General features: G+C 52.3%; 6 protein-coding genes across 6 annotated transcripts; 1 reads left to right on the top strand and 5 right to left on the bottom strand.

The window, feature by feature from the left end:
- Positions 1–1,978: 1,978 nt before the first annotated feature.
- Positions 1,979–2,392, bottom strand: A1O3_01046 (uncharacterized protein; the record flags this gene model as incomplete). The annotated part of the gene is made up of 1 exon (XM_007731194.1): positions 1,979–2,392. The coding sequence occupies one exon, from the start codon at positions 2,390–2,392 to the stop codon at positions 1,979–1,981; it is 414 nt and encodes a 137-aa protein (XP_007729384.1).
- A 1,750-nt stretch (positions 2,393–4,142) lies between these two features.
- A1O3_01047 (uncharacterized protein) lies at positions 4,143–5,722 on the top strand (the record flags this gene model as incomplete). The annotated part of the gene is made up of 3 exons (XM_007731195.1): positions 4,143–4,385; positions 4,436–4,853; positions 4,905–5,722. The coding sequence occupies 3 exons, from the start codon at positions 4,143–4,145 to the stop codon at positions 5,720–5,722; spliced, it is 1,479 nt and encodes a 492-aa protein (XP_007729385.1).
- Positions 5,723–6,680: 958 nt separating this feature from the next.
- Positions 6,681–8,529, bottom strand: A1O3_01048 (uncharacterized protein; the record flags this gene model as incomplete). Its single annotated transcript, XM_007731196.1, has 4 exons — positions 6,681–8,071; positions 8,125–8,185; positions 8,243–8,461; positions 8,500–8,529. The coding sequence occupies 4 exons, from the start codon at positions 8,527–8,529 to the stop codon at positions 6,681–6,683; spliced, it is 1,701 nt and encodes a 566-aa protein (XP_007729386.1).
- A 1,974-nt stretch (positions 8,530–10,503) lies between these two features.
- Positions 10,504–11,247, bottom strand: A1O3_01049 (uncharacterized protein; the record flags this gene model as incomplete). The annotated part of the gene is made up of 2 exons (XM_007731197.1): positions 10,504–10,615; positions 10,691–11,247. The coding sequence occupies 2 exons, from the start codon at positions 11,245–11,247 to the stop codon at positions 10,504–10,506; spliced, it is 669 nt and encodes a 222-aa protein (XP_007729387.1).
- A 583-nt stretch (positions 11,248–11,830) lies between these two features.
- Positions 11,831–13,052, bottom strand: A1O3_01050 (uncharacterized protein; the record flags this gene model as incomplete). Its single annotated transcript, XM_007731198.1, has 3 exons — positions 11,831–12,186; positions 12,242–12,808; positions 12,869–13,052. 3 exons carry the CDS (start codon positions 13,050–13,052, stop codon positions 11,831–11,833), a joined length of 1,107 nt encoding a protein of 368 aa, XP_007729388.1.
- A 675-nt stretch (positions 13,053–13,727) lies between these two features.
- Positions 13,728–16,218, bottom strand: A1O3_01051 (uncharacterized protein; the record flags this gene model as incomplete). Its single annotated transcript, XM_007731199.1, has 3 exons — positions 13,728–14,957; positions 15,011–16,045; positions 16,108–16,218. 3 exons carry the CDS (start codon positions 16,216–16,218, stop codon positions 13,728–13,730), a joined length of 2,376 nt encoding a protein of 791 aa, XP_007729389.1.
- Between the last annotated feature and the right edge of the window lie 209 nt (positions 16,219–16,427).

Below are 16,427 nucleotides of genomic sequence, written 5' to 3' on the forward strand. Positions count from 1 at the left end.
ATCCGTGGCCATGATATAGTCGTTCAGACCTTGACGAGGCGGACATTGAACGCTTGGTGCAGTTCGCGCTCATATAGCATGAACAGACCAACCCTCCCAACCCCTACCTATTTCCACCCAGACCCAGCGAGATGAAAACACAAAGAACGAGTATAATCTTTAGGCAAGTCGAGAACCATGACCGGTGAGCCTTCAGTGGTTGCAGCCTACTGGCAGCAGATAAAACAGAAGGTCGGGGAGCAACTTGGCACCAGACACGAGGCTTCACTGCACTTCGGCAGAACATCCCCATTCAGCCTTGCTAACACATGGCACCAAAAATGAAGGGTTGAATATGTGAAGTTCCCAAATTCTCCCAACAATTTCTCATATCTATCCCGGGTTTCAGCCCTAGCTCCACAACTGCTAGGCTAGCTGAGGCGTGAGGGTGTGGCCACCAGATATGAGGCAGCTTATTCTTGGGCGAAGCCGTGAATCCTAGAGGCGGACCCCTGACTGGACTGACTCTGAGAAAAGCATTACTCCTGCACTTTACCGGTGTTAGCAGTAGTGAGCCTACAGACGATGGAAGAAGGTCTCTACCATTCATGGCCTCAACCGTGAGGACCTATGGTAGGAGATAACCTGACGAACACGACCGGATAAAAAACCTCGTTCTCATCTACTTAGTAGATGAGGAGGTTTCTCTTCCTCTGAACCTCAACCACCCATGTGGGTAGTTGGGCTTCAGAGGACTAGAGTTTTTGTTGCCCACGCCAGACGAGAGGACAGGTTCGAATCCCATGGGGCGCATTTGTTTTTGGTTATTTTTTCGATTTGTTTGTGAAGTGCCTGTGTTCATTTCAGTCGCCAAGCATATAGAGAGATCATATGCCCTGCGGTAGGGCACATCACAGGAACATGGACTGAAGCGAACGGGAGTGCATCACTGCAACTTCCTGATATGAATCTGATCCCCTTCCAACTCGGTCGAACTGTCCTTCCGAGGCCTCTCAGAGATGAATGGTGCTCTACAAATATATGGTCCAAAAGATGTACTGATGTACACCAAGAACACGGAACACATCGCCATAACTCGTGAAAAACGATGTTCGGTTCCTTGAGTCATCTTGACCAGATATTCCTTGATATTGAAGTGGTTATTCCAGGTTGCGGTGCCTTGCCCACAGCTTGATTCTATGGACCTTCAGTTGTTATCATAGTATAAAGATTATATCCAGGTACGAGACCTTCACTATCCCCTGTGACCGACGCAGATGAGACAGATGCCTCGGCCTTGTCAAAGTCCATAGAGATACTTCAATCTTGCTCACATTTCAGCATCATCGCACATTGGTATCAGGTACAAAAAGGGGCCCTTCGAAAGCTCGAAAAGCAAGCCATGTCTTCCTTTGCATTTATTTGTCATCGTCCTGCCACACGTCCTTTGTGTGGAAAATGTTCTATCAGTCACCAGCTGCCACACTACTCCGTGGCTAAATTTTGAGATAAACACCGCAGCACCTGAGTGCACGTATGTTAAACCGTCCTTGCCTATGTGGCTATACCCAGTCGGGCGTGGCCGCCAACATGCCGGTGAGTGAGCCCTGGACATTGCGGCGGGAGACAGAGCAAAGTCAGACCACTCTTGGAGACTATTCAACACGCTCAATTGCATCGATTAGGACTACCGGAGCTGACTGCCAGTCTTCATTCTGATCTTTCTCGAACTTCAGCTATGGACGCAGACCGTGGACTGTTGTAGGGATAGTGCGCAGTCCAAATGCAGTGTTGCTCATCATCGTTGTCTGGTACCGCAGCGGAAATGAGGCGGACAGTAGATGGCCGTCCGGTATTTGCACTTGCCTTGCCTGGCGTTCGGACTTGAAAATGCAGCGGAGTCTATTTCAAGGTACAATATCAGGTGGAACGCGCACTTTGCACTACTCTCGATCATCCTCGTACGATATGCAAGATTGGCCCCCAACGAATAGTCAGCTTAGCCGACTTGCTCGACTGGTGGAATCGCCTCTGGATCATCAGGGCTAGGAGTATCTTGTGCAGGGTCCGTCTCGAACAATTTGGCGACAACGTCTGGTCTAATTATGTCTCTCCGAAATTGCTCCTGTTGTAGAAGTTCAAGATTCCGAAGAGTTGCCCCCGGGTGCGTCAGATATTTGACATAAACCGGAGTTCGCCAGTATTCGTAAAGATATTTGAGGTATCGTGCAAATCGCGCAGCATCACAATCTGCGATCTCGGCTGTCCCTTGGGATGCTGTCGGCGTATTGAGTAGATGGGGATAATTCACAGCCAGATATTGAAGATAATGAGGATTCGCGAGGCAGAGGACAAACTCGAGCTCGAGCGTAAAGCGATGTGAGATGGGAGCAGGAGGTGAGGTATGCTCCATGATGCTCAGTGGTCGGGCTCAACGATCCCGTGGGACAAAAACCAGCAATTTCTCAGTAAGCCAGCGGGTGGTGAATAGAAAGCAATTTTGCCAAGTGACGTCAAGGCAGTCACTTTGTAGTGGTGCGCAATGCAGGAGACACGTGTCTAATATACGTGGATGGTTAGGTTCAATTGTCGACCTAACGGAATGTTCCTGTTGCAGTTCGCTGGCGGGAGCAAGTCGCTCAACTGGTTTGGGTTGTGGACCAGTGGCAAAGCCAAAGGGAACACGACCCCAGGCCGGCTGACAGTTTCCGTGTCGGGTTTGAGTTCGAGCAAGGGGCGGAGAAGCTGTTGACCTGTCCCCCAGGTACGGAGTATGCTGACAGTGGACGGACTCCCTGCACCTAATTAGGCTCTCTTGAGTGATGGGTGCCCCGGACGGCCAACGTGTACGGAGTATGTCGAGGGATACTGGGATGTTGGCACCAGACTCGATGCTTGACTCGCCGACTTGGGTTTCAGTCTCTCGATCAGAATATGGTGGCTCAAGACTCTGAGTGGATGGAGGTAGGATGGAGTGAGGCTGTGCTGTACGAGCACCTAACGAGTAGGAGACTGACTGTTTCGGGTCTCCAGAAGAAACCAGGCCAATGCCTAGGACGGCAAAGGGGGGACGATCACTGTGTCAAAACCTGCAAGTTGAGCAGACAGAAGAGATTCGCCGTCCGCAAAGCTGGTAGGCGATCTTTAGGCTCGCTGTCGCTGCCCTGCCAGAAGTGTCAGTCAGTTGCTAAGGACCGTTGCCAAGTTTGTTCCAGGCTGTCTGCGCTCAGATCGAGACGTGATCGAGTTGGGAGGGCTAGAGTCAATAATGTGTCCGACCGTTGGGATTAAGACCATTAACGAATATATAACAGCACCCGGACACGACAATATCAAATGGGGATGGAGGTGGTTGGCAGTGCTGTTCGGCAGTGTTGGTGCCTGCGTTTCCGCCAAAGATCGGTTATGCACCTGCGCCTGCCTGCCTGCGCAGGTCCCTCTCGGCTTCTCTTTGCTGCTACAGGATTCCCCTACTAATAATAATAATGATAATAATGGCCTGACTCTCCTCGTTGCCAGTCAACTTCACTTCCTTCCGACGGCCTCCATCGTATCTCTTCTTCTTTCTTCCTCTCACACATCCTTCATCGCGACACCAAGCATAGCCTACTTTGTATTGTCTTCCCTACACAGCCAATAGCCCCGCGCGCCTCTTGGTTATCTGGCGCACGGGCCCGGTTTGCCTGCGTTCCTGTGATTTTCCCGGATAGGGGCCACGGGAACCACAATACAGTGTACACAGTCCACTCCTCAATCTAAGCAAAAACCACTCTCTCCAGTTGTCGTTCACGACCCACATCAGAGTCCCTTGGATCGCCGGCCAGCAAGGAGAACGTAATCTGTTTTGAACTTTGAGCGTCTCCCTTCGCCACGACGACCTCCTTTTCGGTTGCCAGCACTTCTACCTGCTCACTCTACGCCGACAGACCGTCTGCGCGTAATTGCCAGTTCCGAGACCTTCCTGAAGTCGAAGTGTTGCTGTAGACGAGAAGATCGGGTAACAATGGCTCAAGCTGCACCATTTATTGGTATGTGAGCTATATTCCCAGATCCAACGCGTCCTTGTCGCCTTTGTTGTACCCTCTTGGTGCAAGTCTTGGTCCTGGGCTTATTGACCCTGTATTCGTTGTTGTCGTCCTCCCTGCACGCGACAGCTACTCACCATGGGCAACATAACTGACGATGGTCTCCCAGAACGCGGCCCTTCTCCTCTAGCATCGAACAATCCTTTCCGCAGCCGTGTTTCCGATAACACCATTAGTCCTGCGCTCGCTCCCGTCAGAACTGGTACTAAAAATCCATTTCTCGATGCCAGTGAGATTGCGTCACCAGACAGAACGACCAAGGCCAGGGCTGCGCGAGACAACGATGAAATACCATCAGCTGATAAAACTCTAGACTTCTTCGTCGGTAACTCTTTGTTCTTTTGCCGAACCTCTCTCTGACGTTGCCTCAGGGACTATTGAGCCTCGATGACTCGTCGAAAGCCGCGCAAAAGCCTCCGGCGAACGGCACTGCTCGCAGAGAAAATATTGTCACGCGACCTCATCCAAGAGGACTTCCTCCCCGGCACAGACATAGCAACTCCGATGAAGAACGTCGACGCCAACAAGGCAACCGCCGGGAACAGCAAAACGAGCTTGATATCTTTGCAGACCCCCCTGGACTGAGTCGTCCTCGAAATGTACGTCCGCCGCGACGTAATTCGGAATCTTCAGTACGCGAGAAACCCAAAGACATGGATCCAGAGTCCGAAAAAAGGAGGAGGGAAAGAAAACTGCGCGAAGGAAAAGGTTCACACCGCTCTAAGAAACCCAACGCGAAGTTGGATGTCATTGACAAACTGGATGTCACCAGCATCTACGGAACGGGGTGTAAGCCAACATGTCCTTAACACTTGTGTGGTCCTGCTGACCTCATGTTAGTATTTCATCACGATGGTCCTTTCGATGCCTGCAATCCCCATCGCAACCGAAAGGGCGCCAAACAAGCTCCGATCCAAGCGTTTCCCAAAGATTCAATCAACATGCAACTCGGGGGGGCGGGTCCTGTCAATTCAAAACTGAACCTTGATCAGTATAATGGAACCGGCCAAGAAGCACACGTCGATTACAACGAAGCCGCGGCTGCCGAAGATGTTACCGATTATGGTCGTCGACCACAAACTGACCGGAGCGCCAGCTTCAATCCTATAGCTCGTACGGAACCAGTCCATGGTGAGGAGACTTATGGACTTGGTACAAGCACATTCTTAGAAGGCGCCCCTGCAAGCCGAGCGGCGATACAACGTCGAGAGAGTGAGAACGAGGCCGCTCAGCAAGCATTCAACGCAGGTGGGTTGTCTCGAAAGAAAAGCCTGGCTCAGAGAATCAAATCTGTCCGACCAAAATACTCGGAGACGGGACGTGTAACCTCGCCCGAGCCGGTGGCAGGCACGAGTAGCCCGCTTGGCACAGGAAAGGCCGAACCGACCAGCGCCAATCCGTTCTTCCAGGAGTATGACAAAGACTACGAGAAGAAGGGCACACAGATCGCATTCGCCGAAGGACAACAGAAGAACGGTCGAGCTCGTGCACCCAGCAGCCCTCGACGCGGCTTGGGGCTTGAAAGAAAGCTGACCTCTGACAGCATGGGCATCGAAGAAGCCAAGTCCGGAAGTTCTGGTGGTGGATTTCTGAGTCGAGTCAAGAGCATGAAAGGCCGTAGCCGCACGCGCGAACGGCGGAACACTGGGGCGTCGTAAAGTTGCAAACAGATCCAGGCGCGGCGTAGATGGTGTTTTGGAAATCTCGGCCAGTGTTCACCGGGGGACGTCGCATACAAGGCCTATTTGAGGTGGGAATTTTTTACAGGCGAAATGGAACGGAACGGCCACAATTAAGGGTTGGGTATACATGTCTACTACGAAACTGACGACTGCTACCAATGACAAAGGACAACGGCCATGGAGATGGAACAATGAGACTGACGACTTGCATGAAATGGCCAAGTCAGCAACGCGAATGCCCTGCTTTCTGGAAAGGTTGGAAAAGGCATGACATGGGATGAAATGTTGTTTTTTCAGAGCACTTGAGCAGCAGGTATCGCCGGGGATCCTTTTGTCGGGAAGACACAGCAGAGCTGACAATGGAACTGTCACATTGAGTTAGCAAGCAGGGAGGAGCAGGGCTGGGATGGCCACATGATGGAGAATAAATAACCACACCCTGCGGATGAGCTGGATATATGTGTCTGGATATATGTGTGTTCTCGCTCTCTCCCGCCTGCCCGGGCCAGTCTACACTAGTTCCCAAGACCGAGTTTGTCTCTTTTATTTTTAATCTCAAGATTGAACAAGAACAGACGCATGTTTCCAGAAAAGCCTTGTCAAGCTAGTCAACGTACCGCTGATTTCGTTGGTAGACTCGGTCCTCTTACCAGGATCTGTATTATGCCACGATCGAGAGGTAGGTAGGTAGAGACAGACCAGGACCAAGGACCCATTAAATGACCAAGGGCCCGCCTGCCGAAAAGGTAGTAATACTGCTCAACGACGCATACTAAAATAAAAGACCAAGGTACTGTAGCTCTGTAGAACGGAATACTGGTACAACCTCCATGCATTCGGAACTTGGAGGTACCCAAGACAAGGTAGAGATGTATTTTACAATCGTAGTCAGAGTCATAATCAGCATCAGCATCCGCATCCGCCAGCATCACCGTCACTGTCCCAACCTAGCGTACCTCTCTCTGGCGGTTTCCCTCGTCTTTTCTGCAAATGCGTCGTAGCCGCCCTTGGTATTCCTCTCAGCTTCGGCAACGGCGTCACCGACCTTGCCCCCCTCTGCTCCGAGGCCGACGCCGGCAACGTAGATGTTCTGACTGATTGGCGCGGTCATGCCTTCGCCTGATGCTCCCAGTCCCTGACCGGCCGTGTAACCCATCTTGCTGAGCAGAGAAGCGCCCTTTGATTGCATAGACACAGCAGGTGGTGAGGGTGCGGCATCGGCCTTTTGCGGTCCATTGCCTCTGCCTTGAACTTGATCACCTTTCTTGTTGACCACGCCGTAGATCTTGCGTCTTTCGCGCGCACGGTTGCGGTACTGCGTGGCCGAAATCACGGGCTGATGCTGCACACCGTGTTTCGCCAACTTGGCCAAGGCTTTCTTGACCTTGGCTTCATCCGTGAGGTTCTCGCGGTGTAGATGGCTCAACCGCTCGTGCTGGTTGACTTCGGTGTTGTTCTTGAACTCCCGCATGCAGAGGTAGCAGCAATGTCTGTTGGGGTCGGCATACGACCGAGAAGGCGGAGGTTCGTCGCCGTTGTCACTTGATTTGGTATCGTCACCGCCATCGCTGGGTTTCTGCCCGATGCCGTGCAGCTCAGCGTGTCTGTTGCTCCAGAATTGAAGATGGGACGGGGCCGCTTTCTTGACTGCTCCGGTCGTCTCGACTTCCGCTTGGGCCTTGCGTTTCTTCGCTTTCTCTGCTGTCTCTTTTGATGCCTTGACCAAGGGTCCCTCTGTTGTCGACGACCTCGCATCTGGAATCGATGCAGGCACAGATACGGCTAGCTCAGTGACATATGCAGTCTCGTCCCAGTAAGCCAACTTCATTGCTGGATTTCCCAGTGGGCTGAATGTAAAGCGCTTGGTGTTCGGCGTAGGTTTCAACACAGGTACGAAAACTCCAGCATGAATATAGCTGACCAACACCTGTTTCGACGCGATGGTGAATCGCTCGAATGAGTTGTACCTAGTCAATGCAGCCTGTGCATCTTCAATGGAAGCATACTCTGCGAACCCGTATCGCGAGCTCTCGTTGCTTCTACGGTCGCGTACTAGGAGCACTCGCCTGAGGGTGCCCTCTCGGGCTCCGAGATTGGCATCTCCAGTCGTAGACGCCACTTTGGCGCCCTTTTTGCCAGACGATTCATCCCGTTGGGTTGCTGACGAGCCAGGTTTGTTCAGCTTGGCTACGCCTTTGGCCAGTAACTCTTCCGTCACCGATGGCTCCAGGCCGCGCAGAAGTAGAAACTGCGATGGTGCATTATCGGGGGAGACATCATTATCTCCGACATTCGGGGCTTTTGCAGGCACCTCATAACCGGGATCTAAGCGTGTGAGTGTAAGAATGAGCGAAAAGTTGGGGAATAATCGGCCCAACCTGGTCTTGAAGCGTGACATCGAAAGCATCTGCCTCGGGTGGAAAAGTTGTTGACATTGCACTTTCATTGAGCAGTCAGCGTTGTACAAGCCGAAACAGGAACTTTGCAACAACTCACAACAGCGCAGATCCAATCAGCATCATCAGATCGAATAGGATCCTTCCGTTCACGACCGAAGGCAATTCGAACTTTGGACGCAGTCCCATTAGAGTTGTCGTTGTCACCGTAGATGTAAAGAACGGGGTAATTCCGGTCCATGAAATCCTCTGCCTGCCGCAGCGTCGAGAATCGGAGGAAGCCGAACTGTCTTGACTGTTCTGCGCTGTGTAAGCCAGCCTGAATACCCCAAACCAAAGGTGATCATGCCAACGTACTGGTCTGTCGATCACGAATAACACGGACATCATCCAAGCCTTCAGCATGATAGTATTGTTTCAATTCGAGAGAGATCTGTCCGATAAATTCCAATCTTAGCCATGTTATCACCCAGACAGTAGAAAATCGACCGTATTGAGAGGGACCGAAACATGGCTTCTGCAGTGCTTATGCGGTTCAAGGCAACTCAGGAAGGACTAATCGAACATCGTTTTCAGAGAGGTGTGGTGCCAATCCCTCTATCATGATCTCCTTGCTCGGCTTGCCTCGACTTGGAGGTCTTTCTTCGGTTGGTGTTCTTCCTCGACTCGAACTCCGACTCCGACTGTCGCGGTCTCTGGAGGAGCGAGGATCGTCTCGGTCATGATATGGTCGTGGTCGGCGGGGCGACGGCGATCTACGGCCGTCGTAGCCATAGCTACGATCACCCTCATCGTCATAATATTCGCGCGAACCTCTGCCACTGCCGCTGCCGCTGCCATAGCTGCGGTTCTCAGGTCGGCGATCTGGACTTCGCGCATTTCGTCCCCGAATGCGAAATCCTTCCTGTGCCGAGCCAGTAGTTCCCGGCTTCGATATATCTTTTTGCAAGAATGACCATCAGTATTGAAACACCCAAAACATATCGCCCCAGTCTGATCTATGGTTTACCATGTGGAGGACTTCGTCTGGGGTCGGGAGATCGAGACTTGGAAAGGTCATCGTAGAAGTCTTCTCGCTGCTGCGGAGGATATGACCGGTAGGATTGTGGTTGATGGCTTGCCCCGCCACGAGAACGGTAGGACGACATTGTTACGGCATTGGTAGCACCCAAGTTATGAAGTTTGTCCTTATGTATTGAGTTGAGGATGTGGTGCTTGCTTGCGGTGAGACTGGAATCGTGGTCACTCGGGAAAGCTTCCTTCTAGGGAAGTCCATACAACGCGCTTCGCTCCAGTTCGCGCTTAAAGGGGGACAGTCGATCCGTCCTATATCTTTCACACCTCACCAGCAGAGCAGATCTTTCACTTGTGTTTCTTTGCTGACTATCTGTGAGTCGAGTATGCTCTTTGCCAGCTTTTACCATCTATCAACGACCAAGCTAGAAAATGCGGTGCCATCCATCATCCCAATGAGACAGACGTCCTCAGAAAGCACTCCTGATGAGGTGCCCAAGGTACCGCTCTTCTCGACGGGACGCGTTGCCTCTTTGATACCAAGCGTTGTCATGCTTTATCCCTGTTGATTCTTCTCCCAAGAAATCCCATCAATTTGTTCCCACCGCGCTCTGCGCTTGTCGTTCTGTAGACGGCTTTGGCCTCCAGATCTGATCTGGGTCTATTCATCTCCTCTCTCACTTCATCTTCGATTGTAGGTCCAAACACTGTGACTGCAGCTGGGGCTGTCTGAGGCAGCATACACGATGTCCTAAGCATCCCGCCGCTTGTGAAGGGGCTTAACGGCCGCTTTCTACTCTCCACATCGAATTCGGCGCCACCGATATTCACGGTGAGCTTTTTCTTGAGATGTTGACGAGCAGACTTCGGCGATCTGGTTGGCGAGAGAGGAATTCCCGCTCCACTCTGGCCACGGCCTTCGGCTGCCCTCTTTTCTGCACTGCGAGTGGATTTTGGAGATCGAGGTACCGACGAAGGCAAGTCTTCAATGCTGTCCTTGGTTCTGACACTTAAAGAATCATCCGAATCACTGGGTGGAATATGTGTAGACCTGCTGACCACCCTCACGGTGCTACTAGCCCCTGCGTGGGCTTGGTCACCTATGAGGATCGCAGACGAGAAAGTAGCAATTGCTTGTGGTGAAGAGCTTGCTAATGGAGATCCTGCTGAGTTGATCCCCTGTCGAGTGTCTTTTGCGGCACTGCATGGCGATCGTTGGGTAGACTCTTGCGAAATGGTGGAAGACATTGAACTGCAGGGAGATATGCAGTTCTGCAGGCGAACAATTCCATGGTCTTCGAGGTAGTCTGAGATACGATGAGTTGTGAATGTGCCCTTAGCGGGAAGTCACTCACCGTATGAGCGACAGTAGAACCGGAATGTTGCATAAGGCATGTCAACCCGGTCGAGAAGTTGGTATTGGTACCGTCTTGGACGGAAGCCTGGTTCCAGGAGACCACTGTCGGTGAGACTGGTGAGTGGTTAGCCCTGCAGAAAGTGCGGCTGGTGAAAGTCAGAGGTGGGTGACACTGACCGCAGTCCAACCGCGTTGTTGCTGTTGATATCCACGGACCCAAGCCCATGTTGTAGGTCTCGGATCCTCTTCCTGTGCTCGATCCTATGCACATTGATTTGAATCAAGTCTCCCTGCAGTCCCCCTCCTGCACGTTCTTCCGATCCGGCTCCAAACTTCAATGCTTGTCTCCTGACTCCAGTTTCACCAGTCATCGGATCGACGCCTCCGGGCACCAGGTTATACATCATTTTCCCATGAAACCCATGCTTTGCCGTACAATCCCATGCCGTGATGGCCCTTCCGTTCAGGAACATCTTGAAGAAATAGGCAGCCCCTGGAGGATGAGGCCCGTCGATAGTGTACTCGAACCAGATCTGGCTACCGGGGTAGACGGGAACATAGCAAGACGCAGTTGGACTGGGGGACGATGTGGCTTCTTCGGGGGCATGGCTGCCCTGACCCTGCACTTGGAAAGGGTCCGCCGGTTGGTAAGGTTTGGGATACCGGAATTCAGGCAATCGGCAAATATCGAACTGCGAGATGATGCAGACCTCAATGCCGCGGAACTTGACCATGCTGGGCAGAATAGACTGGGTAGAGGGGAACGGGGCCGAGAAAGACTGAACGCTGGTGTTCCAAAGGCTGGACGAGAGGGCTTACTTGAGGTTGTAGCTTCACTACCAGGTGTCTTTTTCAGAGGGTAAAAATTGAGAAAGACAAGAATTGGGCGCAGGGCTATATGAGCGATGGATAAGACTTTTGTAATTGGGGAGGCCACCGGACATGGCGAGGAAGTCTCAAGACTGCTCAGAACAGGACCTCCTCTCAAGTCTTCTAGTCGCTGCATTCAAGAACGTACGTTTGTGTAAGACCTTCGGCCCTGGGAGTTCAGTAGGGTCTACATATTGTCTCGAGCTCTGAAAGGCATCTTTCTTAGAAACCTACTGGTGATTTGTACGTCTTTCCAGATGCCCAAAAGGATATCTGCTGCTGTCAGTCTTTGAAGAAACGATATAGCTATGAAAGTCCTTCGCTGGCAGCCTGCATTCATACACTCCTGGAAGAGCCGTGGATGTCAAACAATCTGTCCCTGAAAAGAAGCAACTCCCCCGTCCTTTACCATACGCCATCTGCACCCCATGAATCCTTTCAGTGCGATCACCAACCAAGCTTGACCTTGTCCGCATCCGCAGCCACGTCGATGGTCAGGATCTCAATTTCCTCATGGTCGGGGTTCGCGTACATGATGTTGAACCAGTCAAGCATGCTCCACCAGCACCGAATCATTGCATTCTCCTGATATGAGTCCTCGCCACTTGAATAGCAGTTGCATCCAAAGACTTCTCGGCCTGAGATGGGAGTCTCTATGGGGGATGAGTTCACAAAGTAGGCCCGGCAACGTCGAGATAGGAACTCAAGAAACTGTTCGGGGACTTCATCACCAGGAAAATCCTGTACGTTGTACTGGGGCTCGACGAGAGAGATGCCAGTTATACGAGGGGCCCATGTGCTCCCTACACCGACAAGTTAGCTGCGTATTCCAGTTCCTGCAGATGAGGGCCACCATACAATGTAGCGAGAGGTATTCGACGACTGCAGAACCGGGGTATTCAAGTCCGATGACATCGAGCTTTGCCTCCTTCTTCGTCAAACGGGGCAGAACCTGGTCGAATAGGTGGGAAATGTGCTCTTTGTAATCGCGGTTCCCGGAGATTTTGTTCTTGATCTCATCAACCCTAAAAGCTTCATGCACTGCTGAGAGCCGGGGCAGGTTCAGCCATTCTTGGACAGATACGGCTCGGGACTCGCCGCGATACCAGAGGAGTTGGCAGGGGTTTGCTATGATGATGCCGGGCGCAGTGTCTTGAGCTGTGGGAGTCGGTGCGAACATGACGGCAGTAACGAATTCGAGCAGTGAGCCAAACTTGATGCCCTCCTCACCGATCACCCGCCAGGACAAAATTCCTGGCTCCGCATGTCGTTCGCCGAAGAAGACAATGACACGATCCTTGTTCGCTATGTCTTTGGAGACAAGAATGGGAACATGCGCGTCCACTTCATTGGCACCTAATGGCAGCCTGATGGTTTCAAGGCCCAATTTGAACAGTCGATCCTGAACGATGTTGCGGACAGCGTCTATTGCCGTAGCCTTGCATCAGCATTGCCCGTGGGTTAGAGGCGCGGCGACAGACTCACTGTTGTTTGCTTGCTTGTAAACTTGGTTGACCCGATCATTCCTATTGATCTGGTACTGATATTTCTGCGCCGGATTCTTGATCATGCGGACTTGATCGTTCTCATTGACGAAAAAGCCGAGCTTTTCGAGGTCGGGGGGAAATACAGGGTCCGCAGGCAGGGTATGGGGTAGTCGACGGAACATAGCTTCAGTTCTCGAAGTGCGTTCACGCTTGGTGGCCTCTGACAACCTGACTAGGTTGCAGAAAATGCGCCGCAGACGCTGAGATCTTGTAAGTTGTATGGCGCAGACATCAACGACTGACATGCGGGCATGAGAAAAGCCGAGGTGCTTCTACTATGGTGAAGGCATCTGCGGTACTCAGAGTGAGATACCTTCTGTCACAGCTGTCACAGTGACAGTCTCTATGTGGTGATCAAGTCAAGTTCTGAATCTTTAAATGATTGAATTTTAGAACTTTGGTGGTACAGTGCAAACATCCTGACTGCCTAATATTGTTCCGCCTCAAAAGTTTGCTCTAATTAGCAAACTCGGCCCTCAATGCAAACCCCCCAGCTCCTCCACTTAGCAGCAGAAATATCATCCGTGCATGCACTCTTTTGATGCCTCATGCTCATGACCACGTTTGAACCCAATACCACGCATAAAGTGCTTCAAATCTCCATACGTGCACAATCCCATGGCCATTCAAAAGCTCTTGAGAATAGAGTACTCATATCTCATACAGCGGTCCTGTCGTTTGTAGGGGTATCATGAAATTTCGTCCCTAAGCAGCCCATGTGCAGTGCTGCAAAGTTCCTCTGCTTGAAGCCAATATGAATTCCTTTCCAGCGAGGAAGCAGTCTCCTACTTCCGTCGTCAAGATCCGGCTTTGGCAACGCCGATACTACTGCTCCTCTGCGAATTGAAACCGCTGCCTGCGATTGGAGCGAACCCTTTGGCCAGGTCGAATTCGCCGGTTCCGTCCTCATCACCATCTGCATGATTCGAACCCATGGTGGTATCGTGAGAAGCAGATCGCGCGGTGAAGCTGGCGGGTTGGAGAAATTGTGTTGCTCCTGTAGAACTAGAAGTCACGCCGGTGGTGGGCGCGTGTTCGCCGAACCCATCGCTGTCCCTAGTGGGCACATCTTTCTCACGTTGTGTTATCACTGGCGTAGCCTCCATCTTAGCTCTTGGGTTCGAAGTGGCTGGCGCTTGACTGCTTCTAGCAGGTTTGCTGGGACTACCCATGCCCCCATCCATCGGCGGCGGGCTGGAACTCAGTACCTGCCGATCGATACCATTGGCCTGAGGGTCATCGTCTTTGACGGGCGACATATCAGGCGGGGGACGACCTGGTGTCACGCCCATCAAGCCCTTCCAGAACAGACCGGCGCCTGCGGGAGATGACTCCGGCATGAATTTACTTGGAGCAACTAGCGTGCTGGGCGGAGCTAGCCTAGGGTTTTGCCTCAAGGGTGCCGGTGTGATGATACTATGCTGTGAAGGATGGAAGGGAGTGTCCAGGTATGATGATGACAGGGTCGGGTTGACCGGAGAATGGTGCGCAGGTGGCATAGCGGGAGGAAGAGTATAGATTGGTAGTCCATTTCCCAGACGCGGCGTCGGTCGAGGATGACCGGGTGGCAGGGGTGAGTCCTCTAGTTCCATGTCAGGAAGCGTGTTCTGTGTGCTGGCTCTGTGTCTTTGAGGTGTAATAGCCTCTTGCAGTCGTGGGGCTGACGGAGCAAGACTGGGAGCGTGCTGGGATTGTTGTCCCGAGTTAAAGGATGAAAATTGGCCATTGGTCTTCCCAGGAAGCTGTGCGTTAGGGCGGTCATTTATATCCCTGGCAGAAAATTGACTGACCATGGACGTGTCGTAGCCGAGATTTTGGCCGTTTGGGCCGCGGAAGTTAGGATTGACGTCTTTCGCAGATGCGGGAGATGACGGCGTGGAGCCATTACCACGCCGGAACAGTTTCTTCCAGTAATCCTGACGACATTCTGGGGCAATCTGCCACTTCATGCCTTTGCCAGGCTCATCGGTACGTCGAGGGACTTTTTGGAAAGCCTTGTTCAGAGACAAATTGTGACGAATGGAGTTCTGGCAATGTCAGTAACCAAGCTCAATTCGCACATCGAAGGGAGTCTTCGCACCTGCCAGCCGCTATTGGAATGTCGATAGAAGGCATACTTGTCAGCAATGAAAGAATAGATATTACTCAAGGTCAACTTCTCCTCTTCGCTGGAAAATATGGCTTGGGCAATCATGGTCGCATAGCTGAAGGGAGGCTTGAGGTCTTTTGCGCTATCTCGACTGTAGTCGATCTCCTGGGTGCTTTCTATCATCATTCCCCTACCGTACATGGGTGACATGGGCAATTTGCTGTCGAAAACGCCCCGTTGATGCTTTCCCGCATCCGATTGAGGAGGCGGGGTTGTTTCACGCTTCATATCAGGAGGAGCTGGAGCAAGCGACGGGAATTGCTGCATGGTTCCGTACGAAAGGTCCCGCTTCGCAGGTGCTGGGAGGGCGGCGGAAGGCGCAATTTCCTCCCCAGTGGCAAGCGCTTTGGCGCGGTCCAGAAAGTATTGGTCAATTTGGACTCTGTCGCCAGGCGTCACAAACATCATTTGCGTCCCAGCGATTTCCAGTATGTCGCCCGACCTCAGTTGTCTTCTCAAGCCTTTCTTGACTAACACGTTGTTGACCCGCACACCGTTCCTACCATTGACTCTTAGATGCCAGCCCCCTTCATCAACAGGGAAATCGGCATCGTAATAAATCGAGGCGTGATGGCGGGAGACGATCTTGCTGGGTCCAAGGTCGATGTGGACCGGCAACACATCATTCAAGTCGGTGACAGGGCTTGAAGCACCGTTCACGGTCGGCCGCTCATCCGGCGGTCGTCCAATATTGACAGACTGCTCCTGCACAAAGTAGGTCCAATCTCGACCGGCAATCTTTGCATATGCGGACACCTTCTGCGGGCTGTTATTGTGCGCCTTGTCATTGGCATATTCGGTCCTTGCGACGACGGGGTCTTTAGAGACCTGAAGGAAGGATACGACGGAGTCAATAAGATCGGTCTGCGAGATTTCTTCGGCCTCATCGCCCGAATCCTGGGCAAGGGAAGGGTCGGGGTTGGGCGAGAGGGACTGTCGCCTTGCTGCGGCGCGGGATCCATTGACCTAGGTTTTGTTTCAGTCAGCATGGTGGTGGCTCTGATGGAAGAGTTCGAGAGGCGACAAACCCTGCGCTTCTTAGAAGACGGCTGTGTTGGGGAAGAATCTGGAAGGTCGAGCTCAGAGGACGGGAGGGCACCGGCGGGCTTGCGACGTGCTTTGCGCTTTGATGGCGGCATGGTGTGAGTTGTCTCTTCTCATTCAACACAGACGACGATGGATTATACAGGTTGACGCTTGCACGGTAGCCGGAAAGAGTGTCGCGGATGGAGCGACCAGTGTGGTTGTGGTCGTGGTCAAACGAGGGTGCGCAAACGCCAGGTGGGCGATTGGGTGACTTGCGACGTCAATGTTTTGGTCCTGACGCAGGGTTTTCGCGAAGGGAAAT

The sequence above is a fragment of the Capronia epimyces genome (genome assembly GCF_000585565.1).
Source record: "Capronia epimyces CBS 606.96 chromosome Unknown aczIQ-supercont1.1, whole genome shotgun sequence".
Taxonomy (NCBI): Eukaryota; Fungi; Ascomycota; class Eurotiomycetes; order Chaetothyriales; family Herpotrichiellaceae; genus Capronia; species Capronia epimyces.